Source organism: Myotis nattereri, assembly GCF_964212035.1.
Source record: "Myotis nattereri genome assembly, chromosome: 9".
Taxonomy (NCBI): domain Eukaryota; kingdom Metazoa; phylum Chordata; class Mammalia; order Chiroptera; family Vespertilionidae; genus Myotis; species Myotis nattereri.
In genome coordinates, this window is record NC_138084.1 from 40,506,708 (window position 1) to 40,524,322 (window position 17,615).

General features: G+C 46.1%; 2 protein-coding genes across 2 annotated transcripts; both read left to right on the forward strand.

Moving 5' to 3' along the window:
- Positions 1 to 958: 958 nt before the first annotated feature.
- LOC308525462 (olfactomedin-4-like) lies at positions 959 to 8,251 on the forward strand (the record flags this gene model as incomplete). Its single annotated transcript, XM_081100280.1, has 6 exons — positions 959 to 1,027; positions 3,496 to 3,648; positions 4,500 to 4,721; positions 4,895 to 5,060; positions 5,440 to 5,599; positions 7,573 to 8,251. 6 exons carry the CDS (start codon positions 959 to 961, stop codon positions 8,249 to 8,251), a joined length of 1,449 nt encoding a protein of 482 aa, XP_080956406.1.
- A 7,113-nt stretch (positions 8,252 to 15,364) lies between these two features.
- UBQLN3 (ubiquilin 3) lies at positions 15,365 to 17,410 on the forward strand (the record flags this gene model as incomplete). Its single annotated transcript, XM_081098201.1, has 1 exon — positions 15,365 to 17,410. The coding sequence occupies exon 1, from the start codon at positions 15,434 to 15,436 to the stop codon at positions 17,408 to 17,410; it is 1,977 nt and encodes a 658-aa protein (XP_080954327.1). The 5' UTR covers positions 15,365 to 15,433.
- Between the last annotated feature and the right edge of the window lie 205 nt (positions 17,411 to 17,615).

The window sequence follows — 17,615 nt, forward strand, 5'->3', positions numbered from 1 at the left end:
AGTGCCCTTAATATCTGAAGTTGGGGCTGCAGTGAGAAGTTGGAAAGTAATAAAGGATATAGACAGTGGAGCTACAAAGAAAAAATTCCTCAATGGAAAAATCTGACATCCACTTTGGTATTTGAGTAGGTGTGAGAAGTACTTAAGAGGCATAGCAGCATCAGAGACACTGAACTGTGACGTCTTATCCAGGACTCAGGACCCAAACTCTTCCTTTTCTGTAGGAAGTCCAGCTGGGAGGCTAGGGGACTGAAGATTCAACAGGCTTCTGTGGCTGGTTAGAACTAGGAGGGAACTTTCCTGAAGGACAGACACTGATGGCTGCTGGCATCAGGAGTTTGGATAGGGGACTGTGTTTGAATAGTGGGGTGAGATAGAAATGTTTAAGAGCCTATAACTGTGGAGGAGACACATTTCTAGGGGTGAGACAGGGCACATAACAGAATAGACCAATACAGTGTTGCTGAAGCCAGCCCCCTAGATATACAGCTTGGCCCTCATCCAAGGGCATGTGGTTAAGTTAATGGCTCTGTCCTCAAGATGAAGCAGGTAGGGTTGCATTTCCTCTTAAAGTATTTCCTCCCTCAAGGATGAGGGAAATACCGTAATCCATACTGAAAAGGACCCATTCCAAGGCCCCCACAGAATGCATCAGGTTTCCCTTAATCTGTTTGGACAAGGTGGCCCAGCAGGACAAGGGCAGATCTCAGCATGGGGATGGATGAGAAAGACCCTATTTGTAGTGAGAAACTCATTTTCACCCCCTATCTGAAGGCATCTGTCTGTTGCAACCCTTCTCTCCAACCCCTTTCCCCATACCTTCTCCACACCCTCTCCCAACCTCAGTTTGTTTAGATGTCGAAATCTGTGCCCCCTCCTAGTGAGACTATTCACTTGGACCAGAGATAAAAGCCTGGGGAAACTCAGAGGTCTTAGTCAATCCTGCAGCTGATGCAAGATGCAACCAGCCCCAACTCTTCTGACTATTCTACTGATGCTGCCCCTGGTTATCCAAGGACAGCCTCAGGTACAGGTGGTGGAGGGAGGGAGATGGTTCTGTGTTTTGGACTGGCCTCCCTCATTGCTTAGATTCTTTTCAAGAACCCCAGTTTCTAGAGGAGAGTGAAGGTGGAGAGGGATGAATGGAAGAAGGATGGAGTACCCTGCCTGCTCCAATGATCCCTGGGCTTGGGCGAGCATAGGGTGAGAGGGGAAAACAAGGGTGAATGTTAGTGGAAAGAATTCTGGGCTGTCAACTGCTCTTCATAAATCTTTATTTTATGCAGAAGTCTGCCACCCTTTACCTGTGCTAAGGATGCTACAGATAAGGGAGCTCAGCCTGGGCTGTTGTAAGCATGCGGCCTGAGCTCCATTATCCACCAAAGCTACACTATTAGGTTGGAGTTGTGGCAGACTGAAGACAGTGCCAGATTAACTACCAGGACCAAGGACACTATATGTGGGACTATTCATAGAAGGGCTGGGGACACATGTCTTAATTCTTAAAGACTCTGTAAAGAAATCTCAGCTAGTGCCACAGGCCTAATCAAAACTTTGGGCTGAAACCGGTTTGGCTCAGTGGATAGAGCGTCAGCCTGCGGACTGAAAGGTCCCAGGTTAAATACTGGTCAAGGGCATGTACCTGGGTTGCGGGCATATCCCCAGTTGGAGATGTGCAGGAGGCAGCTGATCGATGTTTCTCTCTCATCGATGTTTCTAACTCTCTATCTCTCTCCCTTCCTCTCTGTAAAAAATCAATAAAATATATATATAAAAAAAAACTTTGGAAGGAATCTTCAAAATGGGAGTGGACGTATGAACATAGGGCATCATAATAATAACTGGCTTATATGAGTTTTAATAAGATGCCTGCCACCTTTAGAGTCTATAATAACTAATTATAATGACCATTGGCTAGTAAGAGTCTTTACAAATTAATCTCTACATATATTTACAGTTCTTTTAAAAGAATTCATCTTTATTATTGAAAACATTACGGATGCCTTCCTTCCCCCCCCCTCCCCCCCCATTGACCCTCTCCACCTCACACCTGACCCCACCCCAACCAGGTCTTCACCACACTACTATCTATGTCCATGGATTATACATATATGCATATAAGTTATTTGGTTAATTCTTCCCCCTCCCCCCAGGCCTTCCCTCTAAAATTCGTCAGTCTGTTCTATGCCTCTATGTCTTTGGATATTTTTTGTTTGTCAAATCAGTTTGTTCATTAGATTCCATATATGAGTGAAATCATATGGTATTTGTCTTTCTCTTACTGGCTTATTCCACTCAGAATAATATTCTCCAGGTCCCTTCATGCTGTCTCAAAGGGAAAGAGATCTTTCTTTTTTACAGCTGCATAGTATTCTATGATGTAAATGTGCCACAGCTTTTTCATGTACCCATCTACTGTGCTTGGGCTGTTTCCAGATCTTAGCTATTGTAAATTGAAATTCTGTGAACATAGGGGTGACTATATTCATTCTGATTGGTGTTTTATGTTTTTTAAGATATAAAGTAAAACATAAGTATTCTCATTTCTTACAAGGGCACTGGAACACAGAGAGTAAAGTAATTCACCCAATGTCACAGAGCCAGTAGTAGATTCAGGCAGTCTGGCTCTCAAATCAGTGGGTTTATAAGTAAGATAATAGGTAAAGGGGCAAAGAACCCAAAATTATGTCTCTTTTATTTCTAGAACCTTTCCCCCTCACTCTGTTTAGCTGAGGCAAAGCAAATGCCTGCCACCCTCATCCTTTTGGCCTTCATTGCCCACACACCCGAACACAGCTGGGAGCTCTGCAGTTCCCTTAGTATATAAGCACAGGATGTAGAAAAAGCATGAGACTTTTGGGCAACTTGCAGCCTGATCACTTGTTAATTATGTGACTCAGTGTAATAGTTGTAAAAATTCTCAGAACCTCTGGGTTTTAAATCATAAAATGTGGATAACAAGTTCTACCTGGTGATGTTCTTGTGAATGGTGAATATCAATCTAGTTTCTGGTGCCCCATGGTGCTGCTAATATTTTTTTTCTTGACAATTTGGAATTCTCTATACCTGCTTCTTCAAGACAAAATTGCGGGGATCTACTAAATCTCTATAATGGGGGTACTGCCCAGAACTGCAGCCCCTAAACTGGTCCCTTGACAAGTCGCCTCAGAGTTGCTTTCCTCTATCCCACAGAACAGCCAGGAAAGGTCAGATTCCAGTTATGGGCATTGCAGATCAAGCCAGTATATGAGGTAGGGTGATGGTGGCCCTAGCAATAGGAGCTGGAGAAGACTGTGGTTTCAGTTATGAGAAGTCAAGGAAAGGTCACTCAAACCCATGGCAGAAGAGTGCCCAGTCAGTTAAGAACAACCTCTGGTGCAGGGTCAAGAACAACTTCTCCTTAGGCACACCAGAGCAGGGTCAGCCTCATGTTGCCTAAAAGCACAGTGTGCTCCAACATATATGCTTAATGTACCTGTAACCATCATTTTGCAGCTGGTAAGACGTGTGCCAGGCTCCTTGGATAAAGACGGCCTATGCTATTGTGTGGTTTACCTGCCCAACAATGTCATCACCTTGAAACAGTTGGAACAGCTACAGGGTACAGCCCAAGAGCTCCTGAGCAAGTATGAGCAGGAGCTGTCCAGGGTGAGTGCTGGGGCTGGGGCTGGGGCTGGGGCTGGAACATGCGGTAGCACAGGCGCAGCCTCTCCAGAACCTAGCACCAGGATGAGCTCTGGTGGTAAAGAAGGAACTGAAGGAAGCACAGCACTCATCTTTGAGGAAAATCCTTAGTGTAAAGGGAAAACTGGGCACTTTTGGGGGATCCCCAGGAGTAGTAACAGAGAGGCTTATATAGGGAGTGCTTCCTATATTAACAGGTGAATTAGTGAATATGGATTCACTGGGAGATGGGAAGAGGATAGAGGACAGGAAAAGGCTTGGAAGTGGGGTCACTAGTGCAAAGGAGGCAGGAGACAGCCTAAGTGGAAGAGTTAAAATAGGGGCAATTGGTGGACAGATGTGTGGGCCAGGTGAGTGAGCTTGGAAGTGATGCTGTAAGTAAGGATGAGTAAACAGAAATGTTGCACCTGCAGTGTGGTGTGGGCAGTGTTTTTTTTGAATGGTCACTAGTGGAGCTCCTGGGGAAGGTTGATGGATTGGGGCAGACTGGAAGCTGGAAGTCAGGTCATTCATTCACTCATTAAAGCGTTCCTGAGAGTGTGTGGCTCTCAACAGAAAAGGAAAGAGAGAATCTGTGTGGTGTAGGGGAAAGGCTTGTTTTTCTTGCAGGGAAAGGATGCTATCATTCTCAGCTCTGAAATAAGGATAATGGTAATGCTCACCTCAAGGGTTATAAATAGAAGCAAATAAGGTGAGGGATATGAGAGAATTTTGTAGGCTGTGAGGCACTGGGTGGGGATGTAAATAGATGGAAAGAGCTATAGCTGTTGAGGTTTATGAACTGCCTGTCCACCCCTGCCCCCACCCATGCCCAGGTCAGTGAGTATGCACGCACCATTGAAGATAATGACAACCAGATCCTAGAAATGAATGGCGCCCTGAAGTCCAGAAATCCTACTGCCCCTGCTGTCTCCTATGAGTCCCCAGCCTTCAACCTGCTGCGCCTGGAGCTGGAGGGAGCACAGGAGTTGGTGGCCCAGCTTAAAGCGAAGGGAAGGGTTAGAGCTGGGGACATCCTCTACCAGCTCCAGAGCCAGGTATGTGGATAGATTTAAGAATCTCTCTCTCCTCCCTAGCCTCCTGTCTCATCTACCTGAAAATTTGACAGTTTCCCAAATCACTTCTTTCTGGGGAAGAAGACCCTGAGCTGAGAAATGTGAGAGCTTAAGAACACTCAGTGACCCACATCCCTGGCATCTCACTTCCTCAGGTGGCTAATGCCAGCCTCACACTCAAGCTTCTGGCTGACTCCGACCAGCGCAGCTTCCGAGCTCTCCGCCAGGAAGTGGATGTCCTTCAGAGCCGTATAAGTGAATGTGAGAGGGAGAAGGAGCAAGAAGAGGCATCCAGAAACCCTGACCAAGCCCTGCCCCCAGGTGAGGCCCCAGGCTGAATTTCCAAAGACCTTATCTCCCCAATGACAGGGTTGGGCATGTAGGGTTGAATATGGTGTACTGAAAGGTGGACAGTAAAGCTCTTGTTATAAAGTAAGTCTTTTATTTCTGTGGTTGGTGTTTCACTAAAGGATGTAGACCGAGATTGCTACACGTTCACACAAAGGCATAGCCAGATACATATATGTGTAAATACACCTATAATCAGACATACACACTAGTCTCCATTCATGCACAACCACATCTGCTTACACATGAACATACACTCAAATGCACACATGGTTACTACACTTTCATACTCTGCTCTCTCTGCGTCATGTGCCTCACACTTATCTCATACCTTGCCTGCTCTCTTTTCTAGGTTCTTGTGCCCATGGAGGGCTCCAGAAAGTCAGTAGACCCATTGTGGTACAGCTCAATTGGAGAGGCTTCTCTTACAAGGCAGGAGCCTGGGGCCGAGACTCAGCACCCAACTCATCCTCTTCCCTCTACTGGGTGGCTCCTCTGCGTACAGATGGCAGGTGAGTCCAAGATGATTTCTCTTCTGCAACCAGGTTATTCCAAATTTTCCTTACCCTACCCTACCAGGTCTCTTTGTGGCCCCATCCCAGGTTCTTCTATTTCAGACATGCCCCTGGGCAAACTTAGTCTAAGCTTGACAGATTAACTCCTAGTGCTCCTCTTATGGGTTAAGAATGAACCAGACTGCCCTAAACTTCCTTCACAAATTCACTGTCTGAAATTTCTAATCCCATGGTAATCCAGAGCTGGTTCTATTCCTAGCTTAATCATATTTTTAGAAAAAAACTCTTCTATATCTGAGCCTTAGAATCCTAACTTCTGCTCAGAAACAGTTCAGAGGATAAACTTGACCAAACTTGACATGTGGAGTCAAATATATCCAAGTTTGAATCTCAGTACTACCACTTAGCATATCTCACTTTGTTTTGTTTTTAAATATATTTTTATTGATTTCAGAGAGGAACTGAGAGGGAGAGGTAGAAACATCAATGATGAGAGAGAAACATTGATTTGCTGCTTCCTGCATGCCCCCTACTGGGGATCAAACCTGCAAACCAGGCATGTGCCCTTGACTGGAATCGAACCTGACTGGAATCAAGGACTCTTTAGTCTGTAGGTGGATGATGCTCTATCCACTGAGCCAAACCAGCTAGGGCTAGGATAAGTGACTTTGTGAATTAACATCTCAGAACCTCTCAGCCAGCTATAAAATGATATTAATTAAATATATGAGAATATCACATGAGATTAGATAGAGAAGTGTGGGCAACATAGTAGATGCAGATAAATATTTGTGAAAGAATGGCTAAATGAATCAATGAGTAGATGAATGACCCCTTCAATAAACTGGCAGCCTGGCAAGGAAGGCAGACACAACTCACAGACTAGGTCTTTAAAATCAGTACATACAGAAATGTGATATAGGCTCACCCGAGAAGGCAGGGAGGGGTGAATGTGGGCTGAACCAGTAGTTGAGGAACCCCAGTTGAAGCTTATCTCAGAAAGATAAGCTTTCTGCTGATAATAACGCTCCCTATTTCTACATATATTTTCTAGTACACAGAACACATTTACATGCTTTTGCTTGTTAAATCGTCTCAAAATCTCTGATGGTAAGTCAGGCCTTACTGCCCAATCTTAAGAGGTGACAATACTGATAAGTCAGGAATAATGTAAACGACTTTCCCAGTGACCTTCGGGGCGTAAATCTTCCTGAATCCAGCTTCAGAACTCTGTCCTATTACAGAACACCTGTGTCTCAAGAGCAGGTGGGAGGCAGTGAAGTACAATGGGGCCTTGACTTACGAGTGTCTCGACTAACGAGTTTTTTGTGATACCAGCTGTCTCTCGGGCCATTTTTTGCTTTGAGTTGACAGAGTAATTTGAGTTAACGAGCTCCTTAACGAGCTCCTTAACGAGCTCGGTCTTGGAATAAATTAAACTTGTAAGTCAAGGCCCCACTGTATAAACAAAGGAAATTCTCCATAAAGAAGAAAAAGTAATAGCTATCACTTGTTGATTGCTTACTTTGAGATGAATTTTCTAGTAATTATATTATTTGCACGATCTTACTCCTGACAAGGAGGTAATTTTTTTAAACAAATTTTATTTATGAGTTGATTAACCTGGAGCCAGTTACTTAACCTTCCTGAGACATAGTCTCCTAGCCTGAAGGGATTAAAACCTATCCAAAAGTAACTTTGTTATAATTAAATGAGATAATGCATGCACATTGCATTATCTCATTTAATTAGGCATTGTTGCTGTTGATGTTATTATTACTGTTATGTTTTTCCCCATTATTCATTCTCATAGCATATTGTAAGTAAAAAATTAAATATTAAAAATCAATTCTGTTTGAGTCCAAAGTCCCCCACTATTAATTAGAACACCAGCCTGCCCATTTTTAATAGCACTTTGTTACCCTGCTTCCTTCTGTCACCTGATGACTCTGGTGTGGTGCTTGGCCTAGGTACTTTGACTACTACCGACTGCACAAGTCTTATGATGACCTGGTACTGCTGAAGAACTATGAGCAGCGGAAGATGGGCTTTGGTGATGGCAGTGGCAATACTGTGTACAGGAACTTCATGTACTTTAACTACTATGGCACAGGTGAAATAGCCAAGGTGGACCTTTCTTCCAACAGCCTGGTTCTGCGGCGCCCGTTGCCTGGCGCCACCTACAACAACCGCTTCTCTTATGCTGGTGTGCCCTGGAAGGACTTAGATTTTGCCAGTGATGAGAAGGGGCTGTGGGTGCTCTATGCTACAGAAGAGAGTAAGGGCAACCTGGTTGTGAGTCGCCTCAATCCCAGCACCCTAGATGTGGAAGAAACCTGGCGCACCAGCCAGTACAAGCCAGCCCTATCAGGGGCCTTCGTGGCCTGTGGGATGCTCTATGCCTTACGCTCTCTGAGCACCCGCCAAGAGGAGATCTTCTATGCTTTTGATACCACCACTGGGAAGGAGCACCATCTCAGCATCCTGCTGGATAAGATGCTGGAAACGCTGCAGGGCATCAATTACTGCTCCTTAGATCACAAGTTGTATGTCTACAATGATGGCTACCTGGTCAATTATGACCTCACCTTCCTGCCACTGAAGCATAGGCTACCAACACCACCAGCCAAAAGGCCCTACGAGGCTTGAGCTCCTGCAAAAGCTGTCAAATCCAAAAAGTCCTAAGACCCAATGGGAAGAGCATTGGTAGAAGTGTGTCCTCCTCTTGACCCTCCAGGTGGACCATTCCCCAAAATGGCCATTAGCCTTAATGATTGGTGGCATTGATTATATCTAGTTAGTCCTTTATACTTTATATCTCAATCAGCACATTAAAGTTCTCTTTAATAATGGCCTAGGTGGATTTTATTGGGGTTTGATTGGGAAACAAAATATGGGCCTGAAAATGTTACCCCAACCCTTTACCAGAATCCTAGAATTGCAGGAGCTGGACTTAAAAACACACACCTCATATTCTGTGTTTTGAAAACTGTGAGTCCAGCTCCTACAATTGTAGGACTGTATGAGATTGAGAGCCTTCTGTTCCCCTGAAGAATATCAGGGGAGCTTGTCATTAGGGTGGGGTGTATAAGTTCCCTTTCTTATCCCCAACCACCTGTGGGGTACCTGGGAAAAAGGGGACAGTGTCTTGGAGTGATAATCAATGTTTCACTCTCCTGAATAAGTCTCACTCTTGAGGGTAATTTGGGGAAGAGCTTAGGTCTGAGTCCTGCTCTAGGAAGTGCATGATAGATGAGCATGAGGCAGGCCTGCGACACCAGTTGCCTGGGACCACCTACAATCCCTACTTCTCCTATGCTGGTGTCCCTGGAAAGACTTATATTTTGCCAGTGATGAGAAGGGGCTGTGGGTGGATTGGGATTGAGGTAAAGACATTCTCAATAAAGAATATCCTTTAGTGTAAGAGCAGGAAGTCTCCTAGACAACTGTCTGTAGTTTCTTTGCTTATCTTTAACATACTGAGAACATATGGGCCCAGCCTCTTTGCTTGATGCATCTATCTGCATGGTGCACATACCCATTAGGCAAGTGAATGAAATGTTCAGTGTTTCAGACCCTGAAGTCTTTACAGTTACACAGACAATAGAATAGTTCACACACACTGCCTCATGCTTATACTTCATACATATACATGCACAAATATTTATCCAATCAGACATATGCATTATCATGTTTACGTAACAATATTTCCATCCACATCAAGCATTAACATAGACATACATATGCATTTAGCCTAACCACTAATAAAAAATTCACATGCTATCAGAATAAAAATTAATCACCATCCTCAGTTCCTTACATGGAACTGAGAATATGGCTTTTTAGTTGCCTAAACCTGTGTTAGGAATTTCACTGTTAACCACTTTCACTCTCACTTCTTGGTTCACAGACATCTCTTCCCCTAATGCTTCAACACAAAGACAGACATTTAAGACCAGGCTAGGACATTGAAACAAATCATTCTAAGAATTCTGCTATAATAACATGCAGAAAAGACCAATTAATAAGTTAGTTAAAAGTACTTTGCAAGGAGTAGATCATTAAACTTTAGTTTGGAATGACCCTAGTGCAGCCGTGGGCAAACTACGGCCCGCGGGCTGGATCTGGCCCGTTTGAAATGAATAAAACTAAAAAAAAAAAAGACCGTACCCTTTTATGTAATGATGCTTACTTTGAATTTATATTAGTTCACACAAACACTCCATCCATGCTTTTGTTCTGGCCCTCCGGTCCAGTTTAAGAACCCATTGTGGCCCTCGAGTCAAAAAGTTTGCCTACCCCTGCTGGGAGTCTCCCTGGCTGGCCCTGCTCCTGCTTCTAGGATAGAGAAAATCTCCACCCAATCTTATGGAAACATTTTCAATTAAGTCTAGACTCACAAAATTTATGCACAGAGAAAAACCTGAGATCCTTTTTTTAACAATACCACTTTTCTGAAGAAGTTAAGGACTTTGTTCTTGTCCATTTTCTCTTCTAAGCTCCAACTATTTCCACATTGTTAACAAAAGCAATAAACTTCTGTAAAGGTGATAGTTGAGCAGGAGTCAGAAAAAAATGAGACTAACATTAAACATGCAATTCCCTGGGAGAATTATGTTCCAGGCAGAGAAAGCTGTATAATAAAAACAGCCTTCAGGTAGGAGTGTCCTTGTGTTTAAAGAATAATAAGGAGATCGTGTAGCTGGAGTGAATAAGGAAATTGGGTCAGGAAAGGACATCAGAGAAGTCATGAAGAGATTTGTAGGTCTGGTAAGGACTTTGAATTTTACTATGAAAACCATACCCGGCTGGCGTGGCTCAGTGGTTGAGCAGCGACCTATGAACCAGGAGTTCACATTCAATTCCTGGTCAGGGCATGTGCCAGATTGAGGCCTGGATCTCCAGTGTGGGACAATCCCCAGTGTGGGGCATGTAGGGGGCAATGGATCAATGATTCTCTCTCATCATTGATGTTTCTCTCTTTCTCCTTTTTCCTTCCTCTCTGAAATCAATAAAAATATTAAAAAACATCAAACAAACAAACAAAATCCACCGCTAGGTGTTTTTGTGATAAAGCAGATTAAAGATGATAGTGTCTGAATTTAGGGTGGGAGTGGTGGAGGTGGTGAGAGTTTTCTGATTCTGGGCTGCAAATTTGATCCACAGAGGTGTCTGTGCTGCCCACAGGCCACCCATCCTCCAGCTTTGACATCATCAGCAAGAGCAAAGGACAGGCCCATAAAGCTCCAAGAGCATCTAGCACTCCAAATGCTAAAAATTCCTACTCCACCACCACAACATACCAAAAAAATACATCTCAAGAAAGAAATTATAGCTAAAACTGATGCTTTATCTCCCCAATAGGACAACTCTATTAATCCAATTATGCCTTATACCTTGCTTGACTCTGTTTACATAAAAAGCCCAGGCTCTCCAGGTCATCTTTCTAAGTCTCATCACAATATGCTTGACTGTCTCTCATCTGACTCAATATTTCATTCATCATCAGTTCTCCAAACCTTTCCACCCTATCATTTAGACCTCATAATTTAGCAACAGCAAAGTCCTTATACCTACAACTTTTCAAATGTTCCCTTACCTTTTTTGCTGTAATGGAATTCTGGCTGTCCACTGAGGACATCGCTTCTCCAGCAGTGCTGATTGCTTGTTTCATTCCCTATGGACTCAGAAGTGGGATAGGTGTCTTTCTTGCATCATCTTTTGCTTTCTGACCACAATTCTGTAGCTCCAAAACTAGTCCATATCTGTCAATATAATCATTCTGGCATAGCACTCACCTACCAAACTTACCATGGTCTATCCAACTCTTCCTAATCTCTGTGTAGGCAAAGGAAAGCAGACAACTGTGCAGACTAATGTCATCTAAGTATCCTATCTAATAAAAGAGAAACATGGTAATTAGCGTACATACGATACCCTTCCCATTGGCTAATCAGGGCAATATGCAAATTAACTGCCAGCCAAGATGGCGGCTGGCAGCCAGGCAGCTTAAAGCGAACTTGAGGCTTGCTTGCTTCAGTGACAGAGGACTTTAATGTTCCCCACCTGCTGCTGCCGGCCTCTGAGCTGCAACTCTAAGCAACTATGTTACAAATATAGAAGCTAAACAAAACCCCAGAAACCTGCTTTAGTCCGCAGGGCTTCAGCCAGCAGGATCGCAACATTGTTTCAAATACAGAAGGTAAACAAAGGCCAGAAACCTGCTTTCAGCAGCAGAGGCCTAAGAGCTGGAGCCAAGCCTCAAAGCTAAAGCTGGCCCAGAATAAAAAGAAAAAGAAAAAAAGGAGTGGTTGGGAGCTTCAGTCACCTGCCAGCCTGAAAACAGCCCTCAGCCCCTCACCCAGACTGGCCAGGCACCCCAGTGGGGACCCCCACCCTGATTCAGAACACCCTTCAGGGCAAACCAGCTGGCCCCACCCATGCACCAGGCCTCTATCCTATATAGTAAAAGGGTAATATGCCTCCCAGCACCGGGATCAGTGGAGCCGAGAGGCCTCCTGGCACCAGGGTCAGTGTGACAGGGGGCAGCGCCCAAACCCCCTGACCGCCCTGCGACTCTGTGTGTGACAGGGGGTGGGGCCACAACCTCCCTATCCACCCTGCTCTGTTCCTGACAGGGGAAGGCTCCTCAACCCCCTGATCAGCCCTGCTCTGTGCCTTATAGGGGAAGCTCCCCAACCCCCTGTTGGCCCTGCGGCTCTGTGTGTGACGGGGGCAGCGCCCCAACCCCCTGATCTGCCCTGCTCTGTGTGTGACAGGGGGCGGTGCCCCAACTTCCCTATTGGCCCTGCTCTGTGAGTGACAGCGGGAGCTCCTCAACCCCCTGATCGGCCCTGCTCTGTGCGTGACAGGGGGTGGTGCCGCAACCTCCCCATCGACCCTGCCTTGAGTGTGACAGGGGGCGGTGCCCCAACCCCCCATTCGGCCCTACCCTGAGTGTGACTGAGGGTGGCATCGCAACCTCCCAATCCGCCCTGCTCTGTGCATGACAGGGGGCGGCGCCCCAACTCCCCAATCGGCCCTGCTCTGAGCCCGACCAGGGGCTGCACCTAGGGATTGTGCCTGCCCTCTGCCACCCGGGAGCAGTCCTAAGCCAGCAGGTTGTTTTCTCCCGAGGGGTCCCAGACTGCGAGAGGGCACAGGCCGGGCTGAGGTTCCCCCCCTCCCCTCCGAGTGCACAAATTTTTGTGCACTGGGCCTCTAGTCTATATATAAAAGCCTAAGTGACCATTAGGACTGAACAACCAGAACTACCAATTGACCAGTTGCTATAAGCACTGACCACCAGGGGGCAGATGTTCAACACAGGAGCTCCCCCCTGGTGGTCAGTGTGCTCCCACAGCCAACCTCCCACAGCCAGTCAACCTCCTGTGGTCCCTCCCCACAGCTGGTCCCTACCCCCGGCCCATTGGCCAACCTCCCGCAGTCCCTCCCCCAGCCAGTGGCCAACCTCCCACGTTCCTTCTCCCTCCCATCCTCCCCTCCCCCACCCCCGTCCTGCAGGCCTCGATCAGCTGGCCCCAATCAGCCAGACCCCAATCAGCCCTGATCTCCGGCAGGCCTAGGGACCCCATCCCTTGCACGAATTCGTGCATGGGGCCTCTAGTATTACCAAAGGCCTTAATTGGTCTGTTAGTGATATTTTGATATTTTTTTAATCCAATATTACTTCAGAATCTGTATTAGTGTAACTTGGAGAGTGTGTCAAAACATGAATTTCTAAGCTCCATTCCAAGACGTTCTGATTTAGTAGATCTGGAGTGGAGCCTCAGTTGATGCTGATGCTACTGGTCTGGGGAACCACACTTGGAACCAATGCCCTTAATCAACACACTACCTTATTATTTGCTCATTTCAACAAGAAGACAAAAGTGATCAGAACTGACTTACACCCGTGTCCATCACTAAATCGACCAACTAATTTGCATCTGTACTCATACACTCTGCTCTTCATTCTGTTGTATTGGATAAACTGCCCAGGCTCTTAAATCAAACTCTCCATTTACCTACTCAACAATTTATTCTTGAAATTATTTTCTCTTTCTCATGCTTCATTTTTTTCTCATTGTATTGCCTCCATCAAAATAAAAACATGATGTAATATTCTCATCTTAAGAAAAAAAAACCTTTATTGTCACATTCCCAATAGTCACCTTCTTTTTTTTCTTATTGACAATGTTTTTAGTGGATCCACTTATTAAAAAATTTATTTGCTTTTAAACCCAGTCCATCAGGTTTCCTGTACCCATCACTTTTCCAAAACTTATTTCATCATGGTCCTAATTTTCTTTTATAAAATCCAATATCAATTCCCAGTTCTCCTTCTACTGATTCACCAGCATCGTTTGACACCTTTGGTTACTCTCTACTTTTTGAAACTCTTCATTTTATCTCTCTCTGCTTTTTTTTTTTTTTTTTTAAATATATTTTATTGATTTTTTACAGAGAGGAAAGGAGAGAGATAGAGAGCTAGAAACATCGATCAGCTGCCTCCTGCACATCTCCCACCGGGGATGTGCCCGCAACCCAGGCACATGCCCTTAACCAGAATCGAACCTGGGACCTCCCAGTCCGCAGGCCGACGCTCCATCCACTGAGCCAAACCGGTCTTGGCTCTCTCTGCTTTTTTGACTTAATTTTTTTTCTTCTAAATATTCTTTGTTGAATTCACTTAATCTTCCAGACTTCTAAATATTGTAGGGCCTACAACTCAGTCTTTTTACCTCTATCCCTTTTCCTAGATACACAAAGTTTATGATTCTAAATACTTTGTCAATGTGGATGAACTCTAGAGTCATGATATTAAATTATCTCCCTACATTTTCACTTTTATATAAAATAGATATCTCAGATATAGGTAAAACTGAACTCTTATTTAATTTTCTGTGTAACAATCATATTTCCTCCTTTTTTTTTCTAATCGCAATAAGTAGCCAGTCAATTCTTTGAATTCTTCTGTAGGGTAGTAATGATTTCCCCTTCTCATATTTTAGCTTCTCCCTATCAGAAAGTCAATACTTTGAAAATATATAAACAATTTGAAGCTAATGTTGAATCAGAGAAAAGACTGGAACATAAAATGCCAGGAAGAAGGTTGACTGGAGATTAGCTGAATTTGAGTCTTTATGGGGACACAGAGGATTAAGGAGTCTTTCTTAGTTGTTCAATCCAAGTGTGTCTCCACATGCCACATACCAGGGATTGTAGAATCAGGACTCTTGGACTAAGAAAGAGGGTCAGCTAAGGCCCCTCACTCTGAAAAGGGTAATTGAGATAAGGAAATGGAAAAGTTAAAGGTTGAGAAAGACAGTTCCCAGGGATCCAGAGTACCTTGGAGAAATCTCAAAATTCATTTTATGAGGCTGTGATGTCAGTGGTGAGGTCACAGAGGTGACCTGATAGAGTGGGTTCCAGCCCAGAAAGCTTCAGGGGTGGCTGTTCAGCAAGATGAGGGCGGCTTGGAGCCCTGTATAAGAGGAAGGACGGGGTCACAGCTGATTGGTATGTATTCCCCAAATTGGATCCTTTTTCCTTGCCCATTTACTCATCCATTGTAGCACTCTTTCCCATGATTTCAGGTGTTCCTTCCCTGATACCAACATCTCTCAAACCCATAACCCTCCCAAAGCATCCTACCCCAGAGACCTCATTGACCCTTCTATATGGACCCTCTAGTTTTCTCATCTTGACATTCCAGGTCCTCTTTTTGCTCACTTTCCTACTTTTTCCATTGCTCCAAAAGATGATCTTGGTCTCCCATTCCCATCCCCCAGCTGTGTCCCCACAGACCTGGGCCTTCTGCCGCCCACCATGGCCAAAAGCGGAGAGGCCCTGCCACAGGGCTGTCCAGCACCAGTCCAGAATCCCCACCTCATCAAAGTGACAGTGAAGACACCCAAGGACAAGGAGGATTTCTCAGTCATAGACACTTGCACCATCCAGCAGCTGAAGAAAGAGATATCTCAGCGCTTTAAGGCTCACCCTGATCAGCTGGTCTTAATCTTTGCCGGCAAAATCCTCAAGGATCCTGACTCACTGGCACAGTGTGGAGTGAGAGATGGCCTCACTGTCCACCTGGTCATCAAGATGCAGCGCCGTACCGTGGGCACCGAGTCTCCAGATGCTTCAGTCCCTAGTCCAGCCCCTGGCTTGCTCCCTCAGCCAAGCTCCATTTTCCCAACAGAAGGGCCATCCACCTTTAGCTTAGGTGTCCTCACAGGCCTCAGTGGGCTGGGCCTGACTTCTGGCAGTTTCCCCGACCAGCCAAGCTCACTGATGTGGCAGAATGTATCTGTGCCCGAGTTTGTGGCTCAGATCATTGATGAGCCTTTCATCCAGGGTCTGCTGTCCAACACAGGCCTGGTGCGTCAGCTGGTTCATGACAACCCCCATATGCAGCAGCTGATCCAGCACAACCCTGAGATCGGCCATATTCTCAACAATCCCGAAATCATGCGGCAGACACTGGAGTTTCTACGCAACCCTGCCATGATGCAAGAGATGATGCGTAGCCAGGACCGGGCGCTCAGTAACCTGGAGAGCATCCCCGGTGGCTACAATGTGCTTCGGACTATGTACACAGATATTATGGACCCAATGCTTAATGCAGTACAGGAGCAGTTTGGTGGCAATCCCTTTGCTGCTACCACTACTGCTAATGCTACCACTAACAACAGCCAACCTTCGAGGATGGAGAACTGTGACCCTCTTCCCAACCCCTGGGCTTCCACAAATGGAAGCTCAGGGAGCAGGCAGGGCAGGTGGCCTGGGGACCAGGACATATCTGAAATTAGAAATAGGGCTCCTAACATTCTGGGTAGTTTAGGGCTCTATGACTACCTCCAGCAATTGCATGAGACCCCGCTGTCCCTGGGAACCTACCTGCAGGGGACTGCATCCACCCTCAGTCCAAGCCAAGAGGCACCGCCACCGGGAAACCGAGTTCCCCCAACCTCATCTCGAGTTCCACCGACTTCATCCCAGAAACCTGAGTCAGGCCATCCACGCCCCAAGGAGTCAGTAGCAATCAAAGGCAAATCCTCTTGCCCAGCATTCTTGAGATACCCCACAAACAGTAGTCCTAGACAAAATGGAAGCCAAGATCGTTCAGGGAATGGCTCCACTGGTCACAGTACCAGCATGCCTGATCTTATCTCAGGGCTGGGGGCTGCTGCCAACAGGGCCCCATTTGGTCCTTCACCATCATCCCCAATGGTAGCTACCTCTGGAATCCCTGATCATTCCTGGCTGCCACCACTAGCTTATCCAAGATCTCTGCGACCAGATAGCGTGAATCAGGCCCCACAATTACAGGATGAGATACACCGGCAGCTGCCCTTGCTGCTGCATCTTCAGGCAGCCATGGCAAACCCTCGTGCCATGCGTGCTCTGCTTCAGATTGAGCAGGGCCTGCAGGTCCTAGCGACTGAGGCACCTCACCTCCTACTCTGGTTCATGCCTTGCCTAGCAGGGCTGGGAAATATGGCAGGAGAGGCAGAGCCTGGAGAGGACACCCTTATGCCTGAGGCTCCCCCACCAGCCCCAGCTCCTGAGGTTTCCCCAGAACAGGGTTCTGTGGAGCTAGGCCTACATTCCGGTCCCTTCCTCCAGATACTGCAAGCCCTAGCCGGTACCAATTCCCAGCAGCTGCAGCCCGAGACTCACTTCCGGGTGCAGCTAGAGCAACTGCGGGCCATGGGCTTTCTGAATCCCGAAGCCAACCTCCAGGCCCTCATTGCCACAGGAGGTGATGTGGATGCTGCGGTAGAGAAGCTGAGGCAGTCATAGGAGCCCAAGTTCAGACCGTAGCTTTTCCTCTGTGCCCCTTTCCCCATATTCCCTGTCCAACTCTCCCATTCTTGAATGCAGCCGCACTATGAACTGAATTTACTATTATGCTCTTTACTGCGGAGACAATATCATTCCAGAGTCAATGAGGAAGAAAGAGGGCCACAAACAGGGTGGGGGTGCTTTGCGTGACCCAACCATCCCT